Source organism: Lutra lutra, chromosome 3 (genome assembly GCF_902655055.1).
Source record: "Lutra lutra chromosome 3, mLutLut1.2, whole genome shotgun sequence".
NCBI lineage: Eukaryota > Metazoa > Chordata > Mammalia > Carnivora > Mustelidae > Lutra > Lutra lutra.
Genome location: NC_062280.1, coordinates 3,540,177 through 3,565,894, shown reverse-complemented (window position 1 = coordinate 3,565,894; position 25,718 = coordinate 3,540,177). Strand labels below are relative to the sequence as shown.

The 25,718-nt window shown below is 45.6% G+C and overlaps 2 protein-coding genes across 4 annotated transcripts in view; one reads left to right on the top strand and one right to left on the bottom strand.

Annotated features, from left to right (window-relative positions):
- NAB1 (NGFI-A binding protein 1) overlaps nt 1–9,655 on the bottom strand; it is a 44,684-nt gene extending 35,029 nt beyond the window's left edge. The window contains exons 1-2 of one of the 3 annotated variants that reach the window (XM_047720613.1): nt 9,368–9,655; nt 6,358–6,420 (exon numbers count right to left, since the gene is read on the bottom strand). In XM_047720613.1, coding sequence (XP_047576569.1) covers nt 6,358–6,362 — 5 coding nt within the window. In that variant the 5' untranslated portion in view covers nt 6,363–6,420; nt 9,368–9,655. Of the gene's footprint in view, nt 1–3; nt 2,545–6,357; nt 6,421–9,367 lie in introns of those variants that run through there. The other 2 variants (XM_047720614.1, XM_047720616.1) reach the window with 2 other exon arrangements.
- Nucleotides 8,291–25,469, top strand: LOC125094960 (basic salivary proline-rich protein 2-like). The gene is made up of 3 exons (XM_047720639.1): nt 8,291–8,308; nt 8,594–9,359; nt 24,898–25,469. The coding sequence occupies exons 1-3, from the start codon at nt 8,291–8,293 to the stop codon at nt 25,002–25,004; spliced, it is 891 nt and encodes a 296-aa protein (XP_047576595.1). The 3' UTR covers nt 25,005–25,469.
- The last annotated feature ends 249 nt before the right edge of the window (nt 25,470–25,718 follow it).

Below are 25,718 nucleotides of genomic sequence, written 5' to 3'. Positions count from 1 at the left end.
TACGATTTTTCAGCTTTTTGATGGTGGGAAAGCCATATATACTGAGTAGAAACCACGCCACTTTGAGTTCTGGTCTTTTCCTGGGCTAGTGACACTCCTGATGCTGGTTAACAACAGCAAGCCAAAACTCCCAGTCAGCCACACAATGATGAGGTCAACAGCTGATATGCTTACAATTATTCTGTACCCACACCAACCTTTCTTTTTCCACTTTCAGAACAGTATTCAATAAATTACATGGGCTATTCAACACTTTATTATAAAATAGACTCTGTGTTAGGAGATTTTTGCCCAACTGTAAGCTTAAGTGTTCTGAGCACAATGAAGGTGGCTAAGCTAAAGCTCTGATATTCAGTAAGTTAGCTGCATTAAATGCAACTCATGGCAATTTTCAACTTTCGACGGGTTTACTGGCATGTAACCACAATAGTAAGTTAAAGAAGATCTGTAATCCTTGTAGCAGCCCTGCCAGACTGGTACAGTAATTCCCACTTTATAAAGAAAAACGAGTAAGATTGGCCTGGTAGGCTGAGCACAATGGATTTCAGTATGAATTGGAGATCAGAAGATAGGTGGTGTATTTAAGAACCCAGGAAAAAAGGCAGGAAAATTTCAAAATAAATAACAAGATTTGGTGATCACTTAGGTACTGGTGATAAAGGAGAGGAAATGGCTACCATTCTTTGACACTTTTTTGCTGAGTCCATGAAGAAAAGAGTAACAGATTGACCGCGGGATTACATCTGTGAGAGTCTAAGAACTGCGAAGGCACTGGGGTACAGAAAAATCAGGATGATGGGATTCTCTTGTAAACATCTAGCACTTGAAGATGGCATAAGGTAGGATGTTTCAACAGATCTGCCCTGTGTGCAAAGTAGCAGCCTGGATCTTGGTGTGTTTAAGGGTCAGATACGCAGGCTGGAACAGAGGCTGGAACAGCCTCTAATGCAGCTGCAGACAGCCCAAGACAGTCCAGGAAGAAACAGAATTTTGGGGCCCAATCAAGACCGAGAAGCCTGCTTTTAAAGAGACAGAACAAGACCCAGCAAAGCACTTCCTGACCTCCTAGCAGCCTTTAAAAGTTATTCACAGTTGCCTGGAGACCTCCCACATACAAAGAGAAGTTGGCCAAGTACTTCCATTTAAGAGAAACAAACAAGCATGTTGTAATCAACTTGCACCTTTAGGATTAAAAAGGACCTTGTGGCCCTCTACAGAGAACATTACAGAAGAGCGTAAGAATATGTAAGAATATGTATGTGCATCAGAGGAAAATGGAAGGTCCAGCCTCGATTCAAAATAGTACAGAGCAACAGTGAACTAGGAGATAAGGCAAGCAGAAGGGTATTAGGACATCTCTGAAGGCCAGGAGGCCACCACATCTGGGACTTGTTCTTTATACCATGATCAGAATGCTATCAAAATTCTAGTCTCTGTCATCCCACTCAGGGATACTGTATCTCCCTAACACCCTAAGGACTGACTTCTGGGAAGCCCCATCTTCAGGAATGTCTGTGTCACCCACAATCTGCTTTGATCAACCAGTGACCGCCTCAAATTTTATGGTCCTTAATTTTATAAGGGTATTTCCAGGTGACTTGATAACTTCCCAAGACATACCAAAAAAAAAAAAAAAAAAAAGATTCAATTGGGGAGCAGCAGCTTTCGGCTAGCACCCAGGACCGTCACTTGGAGCGCTGATAATTTCCCAGATGCCTGGGTGGCTCAGTGGGTTAAGAATCTGCCTTCCACTCAGACATGATCCCAGGGTCCTGGGAAAGTCCCTTATCACACTCCTTGCTCAAAAAGGAGTCTCCTTCTCTCTCTGACTGTGGCTCCCCTGCTTGTGCTCATGCACAAGTGTGCGCTCTCTCTCTGACAAATAAATAAATAAAATCTTAAAAAAAAAAAATACAATTTCCCAGGTCATTGTGTTGTGAGACTCCCATGGTTTGGCAAACTTGGCAAACTACACTAGAAGATCCCTATTTAGTGTACCTTCAAGGCACCAGGAACTCCTACTTGTTCTGTGATCACCCAGATTCTTTAAATCTACCTTCAGGTTCAGGCCACTTGACCCCTCTGGATAAAAACACTCTTGCGTCTTCTACATCACACAGAGGAGTAACTACTTGTCCTCCCACTCCAGGGAGACTCTCCAGGGAGAGAGTATATCATCCAGCTGGACACTAACCCACAGAAACACAACTCTTGGGAACTACAGACACAAGTTTAAATCTGTAATGGATTGCATTATACCAACAGAAGGACTCATAGAAAGCGTCTAAGGGAGAAAGGAAACTTCCTTTCCCATCATACACCGAATGCAAGAGCTTCAAAGACTTTCAACTCCAGTACACACAAAAATACATATACACGTATAACCACACATGTGTGCATGCACACACACACAATCTTTTTTCACTTAAATTCAATTAATTAACATATATTATTGGTTTCAGAGGCAGAAGTCATCCATCTCATATACACCCCGTGCCCACACAATCTTCTCTTTTGAAGAGAGCTATGCAAATGCAAGGTTTATGGTGTCATCAATTATCTCATCATATGTGCTCCCCAAAATTATGGAACTATTCTTTTTTTTTTTTTTTTTTTTTTTTTTTTTGACAGAGAGAGATCACAAGTAGGCAGAGAGGCAGGCAGAGAGAGGAGGAAGCAGGCTCACCGCTGAGCAGAGAGCCCGATGCAGGGCTTGATCCCAGGACCCTGAGATCATGACCTGAGCCGAAGGCAGAGGCTTAACCCACTGAGCCACCCAGGTGCCCCTATGGAACTATTCTTAACTGATTTTCTCACATACTCTTTCGTCTAAAGAGTATGTGAGAAAATCAGTTAGGAATAGTTTTTGAATCTTTTTATTAGCAACAAGACAAAAGATATGTCAAACTTAAAGAGAAACTTAAGGAAAACTAAAGACCCAAACTTAAGTTTTATTCTTCTAAAATGTCTATAATTTTAGAAAAATTTAATTTCAAATCTTTATCCTTTCTCATCTTTACCCAGGAAGAAAAAAAAAAAAAAAAAAAACACACCCTAGTTCCCTAGGGGATAAAAAAGCAGAAGCAGGAAGAAAGTAGTAGTTATTACACTATCTCTGTAATGACTGATAGGACCACGTGTGCATTCCCAAAGTCAAGATACCAGATGAAAGATAACTCCGTGAGCTTGTCAGGGTCCCAGGAGGCTTCTGAAGGCCCACACCTGCTGCTGGGAGAGGAGTTTCCTCCTTAAGCTTTTGCCTTGGGAGAATGTTTCAGTTCCCTACTAATGCCTGTTGTGATATGATCATTCAAACACCCACCACCTCATACATTAACTTGATTTGATTTAAAAGAAAATTCTTATGAAATTTTCTGTTTTTACAAATGCTGTATCTATTCATGCTTCAACATGAAGGTCAAATAAATCAGGAGCGAGCTTCTAACTGCAGCGCTCTCTCGAATCTGAAGCAAACAGGAAAAGATCCTGCCAACAACACTGTACACAGGTAGCTAAAAGCACAGTGAATTTACTCAGCTGAAGACCGTTACCTGGTCTTTTCAGGATGCTGGAACAACCATGCTGAGTCTCACCTTTTCGTGAATTCCACAGTGAAGAGAAACCAGTTACTAATTTTTACTGCATTCAAAATCCACACCAAAGGCCTGCTACCTACACACAGAGAGCAAGCACCACTGGGAGAAGAAGAGGAATTAAACAACAATGGATTCGTTTAAGGCCATTTGTTGTCATTTGTTATTCATTAATCTATTTTAAATGGTAACGGTTGTTCCAGAACCTTAAAAATAAAACAAAACAGAACGCTGCCTCCTCCTTAGAGGTAGGATCAGTCATCTGTCAGATTCAAACCTGCTCAATGAAAAAAAAGGGTGAGTTTGGCCCAGAAAACTCGACTGGTCAACTCCTACGTTGTCACTGAACCACAAGGAAGCACTCAACACGCCTGAGGGAAGCAAGACTTCTCCGCCCTTCTCCTAGCGGAGATGTGGGGATGTGGGGATATGAGGACGTGGTGTGGGACGGAGGGTCTTCACGGCCTCCCTCCCTTCCGAGGAGCTTCAGTCCGCCTTCCCGGGCTCAGACTCGGTTGGAGCTCGGAGAAACCACCGTGTTATCACCGGCCCTCCCTCGAACCTCTCTGTGGCTGGACCACAGCTCCCTGAAACGCTCGCTCCCTGACGTGGTCAGTGCATATTACGCTCTCCTCCCTGCCTCTTAACTCATTTAAGAGCGAAACCGAATTCATGGCAGCTGTTCTTACAGTGTATGAATTCTCAGCAAATACTAAAAGTAAAATTATCAGTGAACATCTGTAATGTTTTTAATCTACAAAAATGATCCTCATAATGGACAAGTTTGAGAACATCAGCACAAGTCATTTGTGATAATTCTGCATTTGAACTCTACTACCTGGAAACTGTCAAAATCTCAAATTTTTAAGTCCAAAAGCAAGTGTGCATGTTTCTCTCCTTTCAGAATCCCAAATCCACCCTTCCCGTTTCTCTTTTTCAGTTGCATCACTACACTTTCACCTTTGTGCTTTCTTCTTCTTCCTTCCTCAAATCTTCATCTCCTTAAGCCACACATCCATCCTTTCTTCTCTGCCTCAAGAGCACCTAATTCTAGTTTCACCGCTTCTTGCTTCCACTCTGAAAACAGCTTCCTTAGCTTCAAGACATCCACCTTGCAATACCACCTTTATCTTCCTACAGTACAGGTGTGACTCTGTACCCACCTGTGCAAATTTCCCCACTGCAACGAGAAAGAAGTCCAGAATTCTCAGAGAGGCATCCCAGATCCAAACCTGTACCTTTCCAGCCTTCTCTCTGGTCCCAAACACGGCCCTGTGCTTATGCCAAACAGATACACCAGGCACTCCTTGAATGTGCCTCCCACTTCCCTGCCCCTGTGCCCGGCATACTCTCTCCTGCCCACCTTCCCCTGGCCTTTTCCACACACCCCTGGTGTCCTGTCCCTTCTCTGAACCCTACACTACTTTCTCATTTTTTCCCCACTCCTTCAAACGACCCTTCATGGAGAACGAGTTACGAGGGTGAAGGAAGACAAAGAAGCAAGACATTTAAACACGGTGACAAATGCTAAGTGTTATACAGAAGCAACTATGGGATGAAGAAGAAACCTGACCAGGCTCTGCAGAACAGAGGTTTTAAGCTGCCCGAAGGCAGAAACTCAGTCTCATTCATATCCTATCCCCCACTTCTAGCCAAGGGTTAAATGTAGAATAACAACTCTATAAAGGTTGCTCCTGAATGAAATCCGACATCTGAGACCGATTACGATGAGCAGCCTCCCAAAGGGATGCTCTCTTTGTGAACTGGTATCCCAATGACCAATCTATCACTTTAGCTACTACTTTCCCTAAAAGCTTTTACATTCTCTCATCCTCAATACTTCCTTCTTACAAGGCTATTTGGATTTCCATAACATGGCTATTTTCCCAAGAGATCTAAGGATGTATTTCCAGATACAGGAACTACATGTGGTTAGGACTATAATATACTTCATGGGTTAGTCCAGTCCCAACACCAGCATTTTAAGAGGTCATCAAAGATTCTAGGTCTTTACCTTCTTTGTTCCTATAAATTAAAATGCAATATAAAAGTTATCCACAAATATCAAATGGATTGATAATCACTACTCCTGAATCCTCCTCTTCATCATGCAGGAAATACACACACACACACACACACACACACACACAGTATATACACACTTCCATGAAGTCTGTGGCATTCCAAAGAACAGAGACCCTTCAGGAATGAGGAGATAGCAAGGGCAGAATCCCAATAAAATCTGACTTAGTTTTCATGCAAGGGACTATAAATTCCTTCCTCCCAACACAGCCTGAAATTTTTACTTTAAAACTGTCTAAGTTAACAGCAGTTTCTTACAGGTTTATAAAAAATGTGAAAAACCTTGGGAAGAGTTAGCTCATGAGTCATTTACAGATTAAGGTGAATTAGTTCCACCAGATTGTTTTCCTCTTAACATCTAGATGGAAATCCAGTGCATGCTAAAGGAAATGAAAAGACGGACTGGAAATGTTAAGGAAAGAATGAGGAAACCTAAGGGCAGAGACTGCATTTAAAGCCTGAGAAGTGCACCACTGAGTTTGGAAGAATGGAGTCTGAAGGTATAGGGGCCTAGTGAGAAAGGTGCAGTGGATATACTGCAGGCTGAAACGGAAAAGGTTTGGGACAAGCCAGAGGTTGGCTTAGGCAAGGATAAGCACTAAGCCTAGGAAATGAATTCTTTTAAACTTTTGTCCTAGTGCTAGAACTCAAGCTGAAATAATTACATATAAAGTTTACTTACATCATGGGTTACTTCAGATTGCAGAGCTGGTGTTTCTGTGTTCCAAGTACCAAATAATTTAACCTAGGCAAATCAGTAAGCATTCAGTGATCTTAAAATATTCAGGATCTTATTACTGTCAGAGCTATGAGTTGAACACACAGCTCCTAATGAATTAATAGTAATTTGGGGAACATAAAATGTTCCCTCCTATTGATTTTTATCTGAATTCTGAATGAAACTGGAGGAAAAAGTGTCTTACCCCTTCATAGGATATGGCTGGAAATTCTTCAACCAACCAACAGACAAGTCATTCAACAAACATGAATGTCCTCTGAGCATGTAGAAGGCATCCTTTTTCTAGAAATTTCTCCTTAAAATTAACATACTGTGTAAATTAACTGCGCAGCCCCCTAAATCCAAGGTGCTGAGAAATGACAAAGTGTTTGAAAGCTTAATGCCAGGTTTTAGCTGTGCGAATTCTGACAAGATGAGGATTACTATTTTTTTCCAGCACCAACTTCTCAGAATTCCCACTTGTTTCATTATTAAGAGTATACTCTACAATTGTACTAGTTTTTGAACATGCCAGATCAAAAAGAAAATTTGCATTTAATATCATAACTACTATTCTTCATTCCACTGAAAAGAATGAAAGAAGATATAAGATAAAACTGAATCCAAAACAAAGGGGCTGAGACTCTTCTATCATGCTTGAAAGAGTATTATTTATTCCTTAATATACTTAATAAACTCCACGATAAAATATGCATATGCAAGACAATTATACGTTAGCAGGATCTTAATACTGATCAAAACATATTATAAAATGCTCATTTCCACAAAGGTAACATAAAACATCATATTCATAATGCACATGAACTGCACCAACAAAACAAACAGACCTCTAATGGAACGAGGCCCAAGTCTTAGAGTTTAGGTCAAGAGACAAAAAAACCTGACATATTTCTGTTTCCATCCAACCACCTTTTACTTTGAATACTTAAAGTTCAACCCATATATTCTTCAAAGATCTCTCCCACTTTGTAATACACTTAATTTCTTCTTTCAAAGCAACCACAGTGCAAACCCCCCCAAATCTTGAATAATAAACCATTATGTCCTTAAAGTGTGATTAAAATATCAAATGCTTTAACTGATTCTCTAACAACGAGGGGGGATGAAAATATATTAACTTCCCTATAAGACGATGGGTGTTATTTACTGGTCACAAAAAGGGAAAATTTTTAATTAATTTAGTTGAGGTTAAATTGTATTAATAATTCTGAAAAAGGACAAGATATAAATTATTAAATAAATCAATTTGTTTACTAGACATATGAACTCACTAAATTTCCTTTTATCAGCTATAGTATTGCTAAGGATTTCTGTCATTTTAATAACATCCACAATTAGCAAGCAAAATGAAATAAAAAATCTACAATGCCTCCATGTGTGTATTATTATTACTGATTCATTCACCTATAACTGGGAATCACCAGAGCCAAGAAATATAACGTGTTTCTAATACCAGGATGGCACATTAACTTTCGTACAAGATACTAATAAAATTAAAACAAGAAACTTCCCAATGGTTCCTTGAAATTATTTTCTTTCAAGACCTAATTGTCCAGCATCCAACACCCAAACAAGAATAAAGAAGGCTGACCTTGCCAGGCAGCCATAGGTTGGTTCTTAAGAAAACCTTTCTATGCATATTAATACCTGTAAGGATACCATAATTTGATAATTTAATTAGAGGGCAATATTAAAATGTCTCAATACTAAAAAATGGAAGAAAAGGGATACCCTTGAATCTAAGAGCCACTTTCACTGGCACTTATTGAAAGCAGCTCCTTTAAGTCTTCAGGAAAATATCAGCCTCCACCCCAAAATAAAGTAAATGCTAAGCATCCCTTTCCCAATATTTCTTCTTGAAACCCACATACAAATTATGACGTGTCATAATCTGGTATGTCTTAGAAAGGAAATTTTTCAAAAAAGTGAAAATCTAAGAAGGTAATTCACTGTGCACACTCTTCTAACAAAACAGCCTGGCATTTCCTCCGTGACTAATCTATTTTAAATTCCGTGCCTCTGTTCCTATGCAATCTAATATTATCTATTAAAACTGCCAAAATATTTTTAAACAAGATCCGAGCATTTCCGTCTCTGCTTCCTATCTCTGCACTCCGAGTCTGCAGACAAGTCAGGGGCCGTGAGCGGTCACTCCACATCGACCCTTTTAACCTGACAGCTGCCCCCGTCTCCGAGCCCGCCGCCCTCGGGGACTGTGGGGGCAGCTGCAGGCGGGCCGGGGGGTCCTCGCGACCACCTGCTGCGAGGCCGGTGCGCGGAACCCACGCACGCCTTCCAGCCCCACGGCCCTTCCCCGAGAGCGGAGAACACTTGGGCTCACTGGCCGGGGTCGCCTCCCGTCTCGGTCGCCCGAACCTGGAGTCTGGAAGCCGCACCCCGACTGCCATGCTTGTGCACGCGTGAGGTCGCACGGCTCTGCCCCAGGCGGCCGCCCCCCGCGCCGGGAACCCCAAACTCGGCACCGCGAGCACGCGTCTCCCGCTGCTCCGCGCCCGGAGCCAAGTTTCTGGCACAGCCACTTCCAAAAAACTCCTTCCGCGGCGGAAACAGAAACCGCGCTAGGAACGGGGGGCACTGGCGGCCGCGATCAGGGCCGTCCGGGCCACATCTTCCCGGGGCGCGCGCCCCCAGCACGGCCCACACGGCGACGACCCCGGCTGCCCTCGAGGAGCGCTCGCACCCGCCGGCTCGGGAGCAACGGCGCGCGCCCCCTTCCCGCCGCCGCGGCCCCCGACTTTCTCCGCGGATCGCCCACACGACCAGAGGCCGCCCTCCGCTTCCGCCGGCGCCCGCGCGGGGCCCGCTGCCCCGGACGCGGGGCCCGCTGCCCCGGACGCCGGCCCCGGAGCCCGCGCCGCCCGCGCCTCCGCCGCCCAAGTTCGCCTGTGAGCGCCGCGCGTCCCGGCCGAGGCGGGCCGGGGCAGGTACGTACTCGGCCGGCGGCTGCGGCGGGCTCGGCGCGCTCTCCCGCGAGGACGGCTCGGCCCCGACTCCGGAGACACGGCCCCCAGCGCTCCCTCCTCAGGCGGCTGCGGCGGCCAGGACGCCCCCGCGCCCATCGAGGGGGGAAGGGAAGGCGGTGGGCGCGCGCTCCGGCTCCCCCTACCCCGGCTCGGACACGCCGCTCCCGCCCGCCCGCCAGCCAGCCCCGACGGCGCTCGGCTCGGCCGCGTCGGCGGCGTCGGCGGATGCTCCGGGCTGCGGCGCGCGGGCGGTGGCGGCGGCGCCTCCCCCGCCGCGCCCGCCCTCCTCCTCGCTTCCCTGCTCCTCCCGGCGCGCTGCGCCCTCCCCTCCCCCGCCCGCCTCCGCCGCCCCCGCCCCCCGCGCGCGGTCACATGGGGAGATTCCGCGCTTGCCACATTCGCCGCTCCGGCTCCCGCCCACGCGCGGCCGAGTGACGCAGAAGCCGGCGTGGGCCGGCGCGGGCCGGGGCCGGGGCCGGGGCCGGGGGCGGGGGCGGCGGCTGCCGGGGCCCGGGCTCGGCCCCTTCCCGCCGCCCCCCTCCGCGGAGCCCGGGGAGCGGCCCGTTCGCGCGGCAGCTGGGAGGAACCGGGTGGGCGCTCGCGAGGGGGCGGCGCCGGAAGGGCCGCTCTGGGCGGGGGAGGGGCGGAGGCGGGAGGCAGGGCCGCGGGGGAGGGGGCGGGTCGCGGGGGGTGGGGGGTGGGGCGGGGACGCCGCCTCGGGCCTGCGCTCCGGCCGCCGGCGGAGCCGCGAGGATCTGCAGTTTGAGAAAAATATCCGTTCCGAACGCGAGAGGCTCCCGGTGCAGCGTTTCAAAGAGCGCGGCCCGCCGCACCGGCTGCTCGCGAGGCCGCCCTGAAGCCGAGAGCGCCCTCGCCCCTGCGCGCCCGCTCGCCCCCGCCGGAGGCCGCCGCGCCGGTGCTCCTCGGCCTGCGGTGCCGGCGTCCCGCGGGGGGGTCAGCGCGGCCGCCCGGCGCGGGGGCGGCAGGTGTGCAGCCGGGGACGGGCCGTGGCCGTCCCGCAGAGCCCCCGCCTCGCCCCTGTCGCCCCCGCGCCCCGAACCTGGCGGCGGGAATGGGGGAGGGGCAGAGCGGGAGCTGACAGTCCTGGGGTGCGGCTTTGACGACCGGGTCGCCTGCGGGTCGTCGGATTCCGCCCCTGCCACCCCCAGAGAGCCGGCCTGTTCCTTTGTGGGTCAGCGCGTTCGCTTCCAGGCGAGGAGGTCCGCCCGCGCCGCAGCCCTGCGGGGCCGTGAAACAGAGTCCCGGGGCGCGCGGCAGAGTCTGAGTTCGGTTTGCATAAACTTTTCTAACCAAAGTACTGAAAACCTCCATAAATGTACTTCAGCTATTGCCAAAAAAAGAGAGAGAGAGAGAAAAGAAAAAAAGGAAATTTGTTTTAGAATCTACCCTCTCTTTGCAAAGACGGGAAAATGGGAGAATTCCCCGAATTTTAGCAGCAATGTGCTCTTGCAGGACAGAACGTATTTAGTAAATTCACAACTGCTGCCAGTACAGGTAGAATCCCGTTTTAGCATGAAAATCCGGTTTCTAGAAGCCTTGCCGGCACCCTGGCTAACCTCCCGGACGGCGCCCACTTCGCGGCAGGGGTGCGAAGCGCGCTCTGAGAGGGGTTCCTCCTCCGGCGTCTGTGTGCCGCAGCCGCGGACGGGGCGAGGACTCGGAAAGGAAAAGACCCTATTAAAGTGCTCCGCGGTTCGTTCCTCCTTGTCACAAACCTGTTGAGAGAAGGGGTAACACCGCGATGGGATGTAATATATGTCCATAGTGTATACAATTAACCCCTTTCCCCGTGTGAGCCAGGGGTGCTGTGCGGAGTGGTCGTGTTGGTGCTTCCAGTGAATAGCAGGCTCGCTCCCTCAAATTCTCCAATTGGAGAAAATCTGCTGGAGGTTTGTCTTAACCTACTTGTCATGGTTTTGCTCCTGTGGACTTGTTCTGCTACAGAGACAGTTAACAGGTTGTTACAAAATAAAGACAATTTCTTGGAAAGATACAGGTTAACAAAATTTCAAGCAATGAAAACGGCAAAATTCTAGTTTCTCCCTGGAATCTTGATGTTTTGCAAACATTGTTGGTCGTAAAAGGCTAGAAAAAAATAACTTCCTTCCATAAGTTTGTACAATTAGTAATTCACAAGTCATGCAATGAGCAACTTAACCTGGTCTGTTGAGCCTCCCAGTAGAACTGTTTCCAGAGCGGGCAGAAACACATTAAGTTCCCTTCCTGAACCCGGATGTTTGGCCAGTACTGAACAAGACACTGAAAAGGAAACATGTTAGGGAAGATATTTTTCTTCAGCTTTGTGACTAGTTACAATAGTTTCCCCTTATCCGTGAGGGGGTATATTTTAAGGCCCCTGGTGAATGCCTGAAGTCACGAATAGTACCAAATCCTATATATATATATTGTTTTTTTTCCTGTAACTATCTATGATAAATTTATAAATTAGGCACAGGAAGAGATTAACAGTAACTAATAATAAACTAGAACAATTATAACAACATACTGTAATAAAGTTTGGTAAATGTCTCTCTTTCTCAAAATATTGCCCTATCCTAACCCTTCTTGCGGTGATGAGATGAAGTGAGGTGAATGATTAGGCCTGTGACAAGGTTCTAGCTCATTATCGGCCTGCCGATGTTATGTCAGAAGGAGGGTCATCTACTTCTGGACCATGGGTTCCTGAAAGCATGGAAAGTGAAATCTGGGGCTACTGTATTTCTACAGTTAAACACTGAAATCCCTTCTTGTTTGTTTTCTGGGCACGTTTAGATAGTATATCCTTCCCACATTAAGAATGGTATTTTTGGCCCACTTTGCATTGCCTTAAACACTCTCTGGTGCTGGGGGAAGTGGTGGGAGGAAGGAAAATGAAGAAAAGATAAATTTTTAAGCTTTTAGGCATCCAATTCTCTGTCTACAGTGTCTATATGACAACAGTATAATCAGTATGGCTGCTCACGAGCAGAATTGAGGCATTCATCTGTATCTGAGGCAGCTCAGGTAAAGGAGCATGATTCTTACAGAGCTCCTCACCGCTTTTGCCACCTGCCACCCTCAACACCACCTCCCATTCCAGCCCCATGCCCTGGACGCACACAGTTATCTCCCATTGCCAGGCCTTGCTGGTTGAAGGGGAGGCACTCCATCCCATAAGGTAACAATTAGAGATTCTGATTGTTCCATATCCCATTCTGTCCCATAAGTGTGTCTTACATTTCTTTTGAATTCAGTACGTATGTGTTTAACAGGATTTTTAAAATACTATTATTGAAAGTACTTCAGCGGGATGCCTGGGTGGCTCAGTTGGTTAAGCGTCTGCCTTTGGCTTCTGACGATCCCAGGGTCCTGGGATTGAGCCCCACATTGGGCTCCCTGCTCAACAGGAAGCCTGCTTTCCCTCTCCCATGCCCTCTGCTCCTATTCCTGTTCCTACTCTCACTGTTTCTCTCTCGCTGTCAAATAAGTATATAAAATCTTAAAAAAAAAAAAAAAAAAATATATATATATATATACACACACACACACACACACACACTTCAGCGGCACCTGAGGTGGCTCACTTGGCTGAATGTCTGCCTTCGGTTCCAGTCATGGTCTCAGGGTCCTGGGACTGAGGCCTATGTTGGGCTCCCTGCTTAGTGGGGGAGCCTCCTTCTCCTTCTCTCTCCGCCCCTCCCCACCCCCTCTTCCCTTGGTGCTCTCTCTCTGCTCTCTCTCTCACTAATTCTCTATCTCAAATAAATAACATTGTTTTAAAAAATACTTAAGTGATTGGTATATTTACAAGAATAAGGAGTTCTTTTCCACATTCTGAAACAAAAAAAATTTTTAAGTAAAAAAAAGTACAAATTTGGTGGTGGTTCTGACATTTGAGTGAAATTTCACTGAAAGAGGATTAATTTATTACTTTCAGAAAGATTTCTTACTTTAAAATGCCTCAGTGATTCCAAACAAAAGAATTCATAATAGATTTAAAATATTCTTAGAGGAGAGAAAGAATAACATTATGGCTTATGACCTACAAGAATATAATGCTATCTTCCAGTTCTCCTATCGTCGCCTCAGAGAAATTCTGTACTTAATGAATTTTCCACTCTGTGTGGTGGTGGCCTACAATTAACTGAGTCATGTGTAATATTCATATTACCAAAAATATAATTAAAATTACCCTTATTTTGTAATATGAAATTTAAAGCCTTGGATGTGTGCTGTAGATTAAGTAGGTGTTTAAATGTATGGAGATATGAATATTTTAATATACTGAAATTATAACAGATTTCTTAAAGGTAAGCTAATAAGAATATATTTAATAACTGATCATTTCAAGAGTCATGACCCTAAAAATAATTACTCTTCAAAAAAAAAAGCATATCTTCATACATTGCATTTTAAGACACTGTAGAATTTTAAGATGTAAAAGGCTTATGATGTTCACATAATTCAACCTTTCGTGTATATTCAAAGTAGTTCAAGTACTTTGGAGAAATTCAACATACAACTAGTTTAATTCTAATAGCTTATTTATAAGTTGGCTAATTTTGACTTGTATTCCCATCCCTACTGGGGTGAAAATAAGGATTGAAATGGATTCCCAGCACAGGCTACAAATGCTTATAAAATGCTAGTGAAAATACAGAATTACAGATTGCAGTGACGAGGTAGGATCGTGGAAGTCATCTAACACAGCTGGTTGACTGCCACCGATAAAGACATTTACACTATGCATTGCTAATATGAACAGCAGAAAAATGTTAATATAACATTAAACGGTAAATACAACCATTTAATTGAAGAGTAATTTTGGTTTTATTTTTAAAAATTTGTGTTTAAGATAGAAGAGTATGTAAGGAAAAATTTGAAAAGACTTTCCAAAAACAATTTCTGGACACTTTTTAAAGAATGGGGCCTGGTTTTTCTTCCTCCTTTGTCCTCTCTGGCAACAGTGGTTCCAACTCAGCTACTCTCTCTTCTCTTCCTGCTTTTTCTCTTCTCGGGCCCCTACTGCACAGGGCTTGCTTATACAGTTAGCTGTTCTGTAACACTGTTTGGATCTCAACAACACTCACTACTGTCCACTTATTCCTGGCTGTGACAAGCTGAATGTCTGTGACCCCCACCCACAGATTCATTTGTTGAAATGATAATCCCCCCAATTAGGAAGTGGGTCAGGAGGGTAAGCCCCTAATTAATGGGAGGGTCTTTTTTTTTTTCTTTTTTAACATTTTATTTGAGGGAGGGACTGAGAGACAGCAGGAGGGGTGAGGGACAGAGGGTCAAGCAGACTCCCTGCTGAGCAAGGAGCCTATTGCAGGGCTTGATCCTGGGACTCCCGGATCCTGACCCCAGCCAAAGTCAGATGCTTAACCCACAGACTGAGCCACCCAGGAGCCCTGGGGAGAGTCATTGTTGAAGAGATCCCTGAATTCTCTTGCCTCTACTAACACCTGAGGACGTAGCAAGAAGATGGCATCTGTGAACCAGAAAGTGGCTCCTTACAAGACCCCAAATCATCGGCCAGTGCCAGCACCTTGATCTTGGACTTCCAGATAGTGAATAAGTAAATGTTTGATGTTTAAGCCACTCATCTGTGTGTTTTTGTTATGGCAGCCTGAAGGAACTAAGACACATGCTGCTAAAAATTCTCAGCCAACTACACAGGGCAGGGAGTGGAGAGTAGGAAAAATACTCCGCTCACAGCCTCTGGAGTTTATCCAAATCCTCTTCCCTTTGCATGCCTTATTCTGGGCTTTCTTGTTGCTCCCAGTCCCAGGCTTGGCCTTTGTCTTCCATCCAGCTGGCTGAGATGACAGCTCACTCTCCCAGCTTTCTCTGAGCTCTCTTTCTGCAGGTCTACACTCCGCAGGTCTACACTCTGCAGGCAGAGGACCCACTGGCAAGAGCCTCTTTTAAGCCTTATCCATGAGGGTGGGTGAAAGATTTGGATTTTCCTTGCCCAAAGTGTGTGCCTTGGCAGCTGAGATGTGAGGCTTTCTCTAGCTCACAAAAGAGGAAGGGAGTAAGAATAGCACGTAAAGGTAGAGCCTTCCTCGAAGTAGATGGGCAAGAGTTGGAAGAAGATAGGAGAGGAAGCGACAGGTGGCTGTGCACTTGAGAGACGCTGGCTGAAGTGTCGTAGCTATTCTGAAGGAAGTGGAAACAACCAACAAAGGAAACTACCCAAGGACAGGACTCTCCGGAGAAGAACAAAGAAGAGACAGAAGAGATTCTCCCAACATGAATTCCACAAAAGTGTGCTCTTGACCTCACACCAATGACAATGATGGATGGGGTGGAGCGTTTGGGAAGGGATCCTCAGGAAGAAGGGACAGAGAAGCAGTGGTTACCCTGCATTCTCTTCCCCTGTGTATTATCTTCTAGTTGAGTTGGGAGAGGTGGTGTATATATCAGGTACAAGTATTTATCTGAAAAAGGAAAGAAAAGCAGAAGAACTTCAAAAAATACCCACCATGCACTACTTTAACTATAAAGAAATTAAGTGTGTTAATGACTTGGGCTACTTGTCAAAATAAATTACTCAACACTAAGTGCCTTCTAGGAGCAAACACTGTAGAGGAGCCATGCCCGTGCTGAACAAAATAAGTGATTCAAAACTATTGAAATAAAAGTAAATCAGACATGGTTCTATTCACATGTAATTTCCAAATTACAGCTTTATAATTTGAATTATGTTGTTGTGCGCACCCAGATTTATCCATCGGGGCCATCGTCTTGCCCGGAGTTGGCAGTAATTTGTGGTACCCAAAAAATGTAAGGCCCCTGATTTCCTCATTTTTTATCTATGGCTATATTTTTTCATTTTCTACTGAAACAACATCTATAATAGTGACAGAGAGTTGTTTCCAGTTATAAAATATATTCCTTTAAATGAAATTTTCCAAATCGTCCTGATCTTGGTTAAGGTTTGGGGCTCTTCCACACATTTCTGGTAGAAAGGGAAACAACCTTTTAGAAGGACGATTTAGCAAATTGAACCAATAGTTTCAAAGTATCCATTTCTTTTGATCCAACAGATTCACTTCTAGGATATTATCCTACGTTTATAAACACTTAAGAGGAGGATATTTATTACAACAGTATTTATAAATTTGAAAACCAAAACCTTCAAAATAATGGATTACTTAAGTTATATCACATCAAAATGATGGGAAATATTCAATTAATATTGAATAATATTGGGAAATGCTTATGATAAAATATTACTAGTCAAATAGAACAGAGCAGAACAATCCATAATCTCTCTACGTAAATAAATACGGGAAGAGGTTTGCCAATGTTAGCATAGTTATCTCTGGGTGATGGTATTATAATTTTAATTTTTTATGCTTTTTTAATTCTCAAAAATTTCAGTAACAAGCATGCGTTACTTTGAAAATCAGGGGGAAATTTAAAAGTTATTTTTAACAAAGATTCTGCTTCAAAAGCAGCCTACAGTGAAATAAAAATTAAAATGAAATTGAAGAGGGCGACAAAAATCAGGAACTTATTTAGCAAATAGGTACTGAGCCCATCCTGTATAATTATGTCTTGAGAGTCTTCCATGTGTCAGACAGATCTAGAGATACAGGGTTAGCTTGCTTGAACTGCTTTACTCTCATATTACAAATACAGTCATATCTCTTTGCTTTTTTTTTTTTTTTTCTGATTAATCATTCGAGCGTGTGTCTACTTGTGGTTGCCATATGCAGTCCTGGGGCTTTTGTGCAGTAATTCAAGGAGTGGTACTCATTTCTTTCATCTGGGCTTCCACATCCAGAGAATGACAGACCTGGTGTCTGAGCAGCCTCCGACGTCACTGCTTCTACCGCCCTGGTTTGCGGCAGAGGCCGGGCCCACGGGGTGCGGTGCTGGCCCAGTACTGCTCGAGACCCTTCTGCAGGCCTCCGTGGTTCGGTAGGGGAGGACCGAGGAGCCCACTGTCTCCAAGAGTGCAGCGTGCAGGGCTCCATCCTCCTGCATTTCACAAACACAGTCCCCTCTCAAGAGCCAGCTCTGTGCTGGCCTTGGTCACCTCCAAACGTAAAGTCACCCCGCCCCCCCCATCCTGGGATCCAGCCACGGCAGTGGCTCTTTTTCCGACTACTTTTTGATAGATTTTAATTTTATTTTACAGTATCTTTTCTGGGTTATTTAAAATTTGAGTCATTCTTCTCATTCCTGTTCTTCCGAGCTCTCGGGGTGCCCGGCAGCCGAGGGTCACTTGTGTAAGGGCTGTTTACGTGGCGGCGAAGGTCCCGTGGCTGGCTGCCCAGATGCTGGCGACCCAGAGCCTCTGCGCACCAGGGCAGTTACACAAGGCCCCTCTGTGTGCCTGGCTTTCGCCCCACACTCCTACTCACGCATACTGTAGATGGGTAGGAGTTTTGAAGAACTGAATGCTCCACCTTCCTTGTAGGCCAAGGTCAAGAAGAGGCAGGTTACTCCCGAGGTGGCATTTCTCAAGCAAGAAAGGACCCTCAGACGCAGGTGCACAGTCTGGGGACAATTAAGAGGCAGGAAAAGGTGTTATGAAGAAGTCTGGACGGTCTGGGCTTCCCACACAGCACAACCGTCTAACAACCAGAAGTCCTGTCTGAGAAAAAGGTGGGGGGTGTCAGGCAAGAAAGGAGACCCTACCCCCCCACCCCCCGCCCCACTCCCACCCCTGCCCTCCAGCTGCCTGCGGTGGTCTGACTGCGGCTCACTCTGCAGGGCCCTGCGGGCAGCCTCGCTCTAGCCTCCCACCTCCCCCTTTGCCTTGCATCCCACTGCTTCCACTGGCTTCCCCCTCCCTGCCGGGCACCCAGCACTCTCCTGACCTCTGAGGTTATCTCCTGGAGGAAGAAGGTCATGGGCTCGGGGCACTGGGGTGTTGGCGCTGCAGCGTGCTCCTTTCCCACAGAGGTTCAGACCGGCGGATTATGCCTTTGTTCAACAGTTAAGCACCCGCTGAGGCACACACACTAAGCCTATGTGCTGCAGAGGATTTAAAAAATAATAAAAACTCTCCGCCCTAGTTCCTGCTCTAGGAAGGTGACGAGACGTGAGGAGTTGCTGCTCCACATAGAAGCTCTCCCTAGTCACACAATGGAAAGCGCCGTGGTTCTGCCTTGGATGGGGCAGAGGGACAAACATCATGAGGCTTGCAAGAAAGTGACACCTGGACAGGTCTTGCAGGATGAATTTCCTAGACAGGAAGACTGCAGGAGTACCAGCTCTCCCAGCAAGTGTGGAGGGAGTGAAAAATAGCAGGGCGGGCGAGCAGGCATTCGGCAACGATTGTAAGAAGAAGCGTAGCTGGTTCCCAATGGCTTGAGGACGACCCGTGAAGAGGGCAGAAGCGGAAGGAGAGGTTGCAAGACCGAATTCCGCCCACTGGGCGGTGTGGACTGGCCCCCGTCACTGTGGTTCTCACTTCCGCGAGCTCGGGGGTCGCTGGTAGGGCTAGGCCTCAGGTTCGTAGGTACAGCTGGGAAGAGAGATGAGGGATGTGATTGAAAGGGAAGCAAGGGCTTTTTGGTTGTTTTTTTTTTTATTTTAAGATTTATTCATTTGAGAGAGAGAGAGCAGGAATATGTGCATGAGTGAGGGGAGGGGGAGGGGAGAATCTCCAGCAGACTCCCCACTAAGCGTGGAACCCACGCAGGGCTCGGTCCCACAACCTTGAGATCATGACCTGAGCTGAAGCCAAGAGTCAGATGCTTTACTGACTGAGCCACCCAGGTGCCCTGGGGGGTGGGGGGTGGGGGGCTCTGAAGTGCTGGCAAGACACTTATACAGATGTTCACGTTGTCATAATTTATTGAACTACATATTTCTGGTTTTAGTACTTAATGTGTGTTATGTTTCTCAATTGCAAAAAAAAAAAAAAAAAAAAAAAAAAAAAAAAAAAAAGATCAAGCTGTTCCAGGGCTCAGACATTCTGATTGAGTAGGCTTGGGCTGGGACTAATGAATCTGCGTTTTTTATTTTTTTATTTTATTTTTTTAAATATTTTATTTATTTATTTGACAGACAGAGATCACAAGTAGGCAGGGAAGCAAGCAGAGTGACGAGGAAGCAGGCTCCCTGCTGAGCAGAGTCTGAAGCAGGACTAGATCCCAGAACTCTGGGATCGTGACCTGAGCCGAAGGCAGAGGCTTAAACCACTGAGCCAACCAGGCGCCCCATGAATCTGCATTTTTTAAACAATTATGTTAGAGGATCAAAGGCAAAAGGGACCCTTAGACCACGCTTGAGAATGCCAGGGCTGTTGGAGGAATGACCCAAAAGGTTTAAGCAAGATATTAAGAATGGAGACTTGCCGGGACGCCTGGGTGGCTCAGTTGGTTAAGCAGCTGCCTTCGGCTCAGGTCATGATCCCAGCGTCCTGGGATCGAGTCCCACATCGGGCTCCTTGCTCATCAGGGAGCCTGCTTCCCCCTCTGCCTCTGCCTGCCATTCTGTCTGCCTGTGCTTGCTCTCTCTCCCTCTCTCTCTCTGACAAATAAATAAATAAAATCTTAAAAAAAAAAATGGAGACTTGCCTGTCTGCAGGTGCTAGTTTAGGGAGAGGAAGATGTTGAGGGTGGTTTCCATCCTATATCCCATAGGACTCACAGGTCCTGTATCCCATCCATCTGTGTTTTGAAAGAGATGTAACAAATAAGGTGCCAGCAGTTTCTAAGTACTGAATGTATTTTTTGAGATCTGGTTTCTTAAGTATGAAAATTTTGACCCCCCTCCAAGCACATTATAATAGTCAAATTTAAGGCATGGAAGAAGCCCTTATGATAAATACTGTAGGGCAAGGAGCAACTTTCTAGAATTTTTTAAGTGGATGCATTCTCAGCCTGTGAGTAATTATGTTCTAATTATGTTTGTTTAGCTCCTGACCCACCATCATTGTGGCAGTGCTTAGTGATGGCTGAGTTGCATGGATACAGCTAAGTTCCTTTTCTTCTGCTCCTTTATAATCAGGCGGATATTTTTGTGACATAAAGCAACCAGCATGGTATTCTTCCCAACCCTTCTCCCTACAGGAAAAAAATGGCAGATTTTGTTGCAAAGTTGTTTTTTCTTTGGTGTTCATGGAGTTGGAAAGAAAAAGGGGAAATTTTACTTGGCCTTAAACAGAGAATGGGAAAATTTAAAAAGCTGAGGCAAAATTTGCACATATTTTTTCCTCATAATGGAAGTACTGAAGAAATACCACAAGGTTTTTTAATTGTCACAGTTATTACTTCTTTGTAACTAGAGTACATCCATTCATTGGATTAGCAAAAATTGTGAAGGGTGACAACACAACCTGTTGGCTTGGATTAAAACATAGGGACTCATATACTTCTGGTAAGAATATCAATTGGAGGGGCGCCTGGGGGGCTCAGTGGGTTGAAGCCTCTGCCTTTGGCTCAGGTCATGATCCCAGGATCCTGGGATCGAGCCCCGCATTGGGCTTTCTGCTCGGCAGGGAGCCTGCTTCCCCCTCTCTCTCTGCCTGCCTTTCTGCCTACTTGTGATCTCTGTCAAATAAATAAATAAAATCTTTAAAAAAAAAGAATATAAATTGGAGCAATAACTTTGCCTAGCAATTGTCAGTGTTTAGTCAAGTTAAAGATGTGCATACTCTTTGACCCAGAAATGTGCACTCTTGGGTGTATTCTGAGATCATCCTCAGGAGTTATGTGCCTGCGGAGATTTGTACAAGAATATTCACAGCAGGCCTTGATTGCAATTTTAGTAAAAACAAATTGGAAACCGCATACATTAGATGAACAGAAGAATTCATGAACAAATTGTGATATATTCATGTAGAGGGTACAGTGTGCAAATCAGTGAAAGAGATCTACACACGTCTCTGGAAGAGTCTCACAAATATGATAGTGAAAAAGCACATTGCGGATGACTATGTGCAGTATAATGCCATTGATATCCAGGTTAAAACTTGTGAACACTGTTGTTGTGTGGGAAATCGCCTTTGCACAATGGAAGTCTTTAAGTACTATAACAAGCAAGCTACCCAGGAGATCTCAAAATAGAAAGGCTTACAGGCCAAAATGAGATGCTTAACTCACAGGATGTATTAAATCGATTGAAAACACACAGCAAGAAGCAAGGTGAAAAGATAGGTTAGGTTAACACATTTAAAACGTGATGTAGGCAGGTAGAAGGATGACACTACCTGGTCTCCAGTCCCTTCTGTCTTCCTTGCTAAGGGTATGTTTGCAAGGACCAGAACTGAGATTTGCACAAAGTGGACCCTCCCCTCCGAAGGTGTTTGTAGTCAGAACACATGGTTGCTCTATAGGCTTGGAATCAAGCGCTTCTACTTGAAGCTGTAGCTCCCACACAAGCCTGGGACGCTGTGGATTCTGTGTTGCATTCCCTGTGCAGAGGACATGAGGAGCCAGTGGTTGCCTAAAGTAAGACCTTGTCAATAGCAAATGCCTCATGTTCCTCATGTATCTTCAGTAGGTCATGAATAGTTGATGATTCATGGCCTCATATATATTTATGTATCATGACTACTGGGAGTCTCTTATTTTTTCCATCCTTTTCTAATTATGTTCGTTACACAAATGCTCCACTTTCTCTGAGTCTAGCATATCTGATAGGTTACTAACTTACTTCTTCTCGTTTAACATATACCACAAATTTCGCCCGCCTCTTAAGCCATTGGCTTTGATTCTTCGTTTCATTCTTCTTCCTGTGTATTTGCTCTCTTATTTTCTATACCAGAATCAAATTTCTTAAATAATTCAGCCAACACACATTATAAGTAATGTGTAGTATGGTTAAAACATAAAGACCCCCCTTGTTAATGGGGAGAGTAACTCCCAATGCTCCTTCTTAATATGGGTGGGGGCTATATGGTTATTTATTATGTTATTCTTCATAATTTTTCATATTTGCACTTTTTCCAAGTAGATTTTAAGAAAAGCTTGAAATTGTAAATACCTGGTGTCTTACATGTACTAGGTACTTGATACTATTTCGGTTTTGATAGCGCTAAAGAACTAGGGCTAACTGAATTGGTAGGCTGTCTTTCTATAGCTTGTGCAGCCATGTATTTCTGACAATATTTGTCAAGTCTGCACTATTTGCAAGGAAAACACTGCTGCAGTTGACATGGAGGATAAACTTTTGAGTAAAACAAAATCCTTACTTCAGAGCAAAAATAAGAACAATACAGGCCATAGCATAAGTGACTTTAGAGATAGCGATTGGGGTGGGTCTGAGTTGGTGGAGCTTCCACCCGAGGACGACCGGAGAGAGGTGACGTTCAGTCTGTGCCTTGAAAGGGGTAAGCATTGGGGCCCTGTGTGGCTCCGTTGTTAAGGGTCTGTCTTCGGCTCAGGTCATGATCCCAGGGTCCTGGGATTGAGTCCAGCATTGGGATCCTTGCTCAGCGGGGAGTCTGCTTTTCCCTCTACCATTCAAGAATTTTGATTTTTTTCCTTGTAATCTATATAGTCAGTTTGCTCTTTGGTGACCACCTTTGCCACACATGACAGTGACCATAAAATTGATTCCCGATGAAACAGCTAGACGGTTTGAGGATCGAGTTTTGATATCTGGGAAGACAGAGACAAACACTCATCCCTGCTTGGTTTGAGGTTTATCAGGGTGGTCTGGCTGAAGCTCGTTATCAGAGATGTATAATGAAGCCCTGATAAAATTATCTTTAGAAATGGCCTGACCGAAGTTGTTGTTCTGACTTACACTAAGGGCCTACGCCGTTATTGGAGGAAGCCTGGCACCCGGCTAAGCTGGAAGCTTCTTGGGCCACAGCCCCCCGCACCACGGCCCAATGTGTGCGTATGCGAGGGCCTCGAAGAGAGCTCTAAGTGCAGAGCCCCATCTCAGACCCCACCAGCGTCTGATCATGGGCATGCCTGTACCGTGGATGGTGCCCTGGTGAAAGGGTCTAGACCAATTTCTTCTAGACCCTGCACTGAAAACATAACCAGCCTTATCCACCTTTGGACAAGCCCGTGGGGCCTTTAGAAAGTTGGGGTGAGTCTATATTAGATTTTCCACTGACAGAGAAAGGAAGGATCTAAAACATTAAAAAAATATAAAAATTATAACTATGGCAATAAAATGGTTTTGTGGATTCAGTCACACCATATTAGTCTATTATCTAAATATTCTGCAATAAATATGTGTTAATTTGTAATCAGATGAAAGTTATTTCTGTAAGTCCTATTCTGAATACCATGTTAACTTAAAAATAGCATGTGCTCTGTGATTCATCATCAATGTAAAAGTAGTCAAATATTAATATAAAGATTTAATCTTATAAAGTCAGTTGAAATTATAACTGATCACTGACAGTGTCTAAGTAAGGCTTGTTTCCCTGTTGCTGTGCTGTCAGCTGGAGAACCTGGTCCACAGTTCTACACGATCCTACCAGACTTGGGGTATAGTTCACGACCCATTCCACACAACCAGCAGAAGGAAGTTAAACTGCGTGTAATCCGTTTCACTGGGTTGGATATGTGAGCATCCTGAAAGACATTGTTTCTTCTTCCTCTAGAACCGTGCAACACTCATCCAAAATCTTCTAAAGCATTTTAGTCAGACCTTCAAAATGTTCGAGATTTTTGTAGCTAATCCTCGTGCTTGGGTTCTTGAAATACTTACAGATAACAGCGACAGAGTGTTATCATTTCTTATTCAACACCGAGGTTTTCACGGAGAGCGATGTGACAGAGACTGGGTTCTTCCACCAGCATACGTCAGGGGAATGTGGTACATTCTACTTACCCAACTTCTCCAGTAGATTGGAAGCTCGTAGGAGGCAGGGGCTCCATCTCAATGGCTTTCAAGCCTTCAGCATTTGGCCTGATATACAATATGCAGCCGCTGCCCAATAGATACTTGGTAAATTACTGGTTTTGTTTTTTTTTTGTTTTTTTTTTTTTTTAAGATTTTATTTATTTATTTGACAGAGAGAGATCACAAGCAGGCAGAGAGGCAGGCAGAGAGAGAGGAGGAAGCAGGCTCCCTGCTGAGCAGAGAGCCCGATGCGGGGCTCGATCCCAGGACCCTGAGATCATGACCTGAGCCGAAGGCAGCGGCTTAACCCACTGAGCCACCCAGGCGCCCCTAAATTACTGGTTTTTGAGGAGGAGTGTCAGGCACGGCTAGGAGTGATCCTCCACACCCCTCTGGACCAAAAACACAGCTTGGACTCCTTGGCTATGTGGTATGATTACTCTGGGACCTTCGCTTGAGACTTTGGATAATTGACCTTGATAAAAGGATTATGATTGTGCTTTGTTAAAGCACTCGTGATGTCAGGGTTTTAGGAAAGACTTTCTTTTGCCTGTAGGAGAGGCGAACTTCAGGCCAAACGCCGGAGGCGGGCTGCTCTCCTGAGGGACTGGACCCCAGAGCCAGGAATCCTGCAGGAAGCCAGGAAGCAAGCTCTCTCTCTTGTTTTCTTCTCTGCTTTTCTCTCTGTAATTTTATTTTTCTTTCCTTCTTTCTGCAGATGTTTTCACTGCCTCAGAGCACATGGCCCCGAACATTGCTAATCCACAGCTCCCCAGTGCACAGACTGGGAGTGAGCATTTCTGTCCCAATTCCAAACTCCCGTGACAAGGACTCTGATCTGCCCGGCTCAGGCCAAGGAGGGACACTCTTTACCCAGTATTTTGTGTGATAGCAGGGCTGGGGGGAAAGGCATTACAAAACTGATTTTACTCTTTCTAAGGAAAAATGTATGCTGCATATATTGTTAGCCAAAACCACGTTATACCGTTGGGCTCTACCCTCTGAGATTTCCTTCCTTGAAGGGGGAGAGCAGTAGCAGACAGGCCTTCCCCATCAAGCACATCTCTCTGGGCGCCCAGAACCTTCTCCTAACCTCTGCGTTAAGGAGACCGGTCGCAAGATACTGCAGCATGATCCACTGCCTCCAGTGCCTTCTGCAAGCCCTTTCGGGTGATGAAATGGGAAGAACCTAAAATGGAGGCAGTCATCAGCAGCCGTTCAGGGGCATAAAAGGAGCCCGTCCAAAGTCACTGAGCTCTGACACGCTGGGAGGCTGAGATTTCCATGACACCCAACCCCGCCACACAGCATGACCGCCCCAGTGGGGGAGGGCGCGGCTGGCCCGGGGCAGCTGGTGGGGCTGTGGGCAGCCTGACCCCCCAGAGGAGGGAAAGCACCGGGGTAGGGGGGGGGTCCCTCCTCCCTGCAGTCTGTTTCCCTCCTTACTGGGTTGGCACGCAGATCGAAAAACGCACGTCTGAATCTATTTCTGGCTTCTAAATGTGTGAAGGAGACACATAACTTTATTATCTTATTTTT

Excerpts from the sequence above, each read along its gene's own strand:
- LOC125094960 (XM_047720639.1), top strand. Across the intron at positions 9,360-24,897 it reads GCCGAGGCGGGCCGGGGCAG|ATGTTTTCACTGCCTCAGAG; the intron begins GTACGTACTCGG and ends TTCTTTCTGCAG.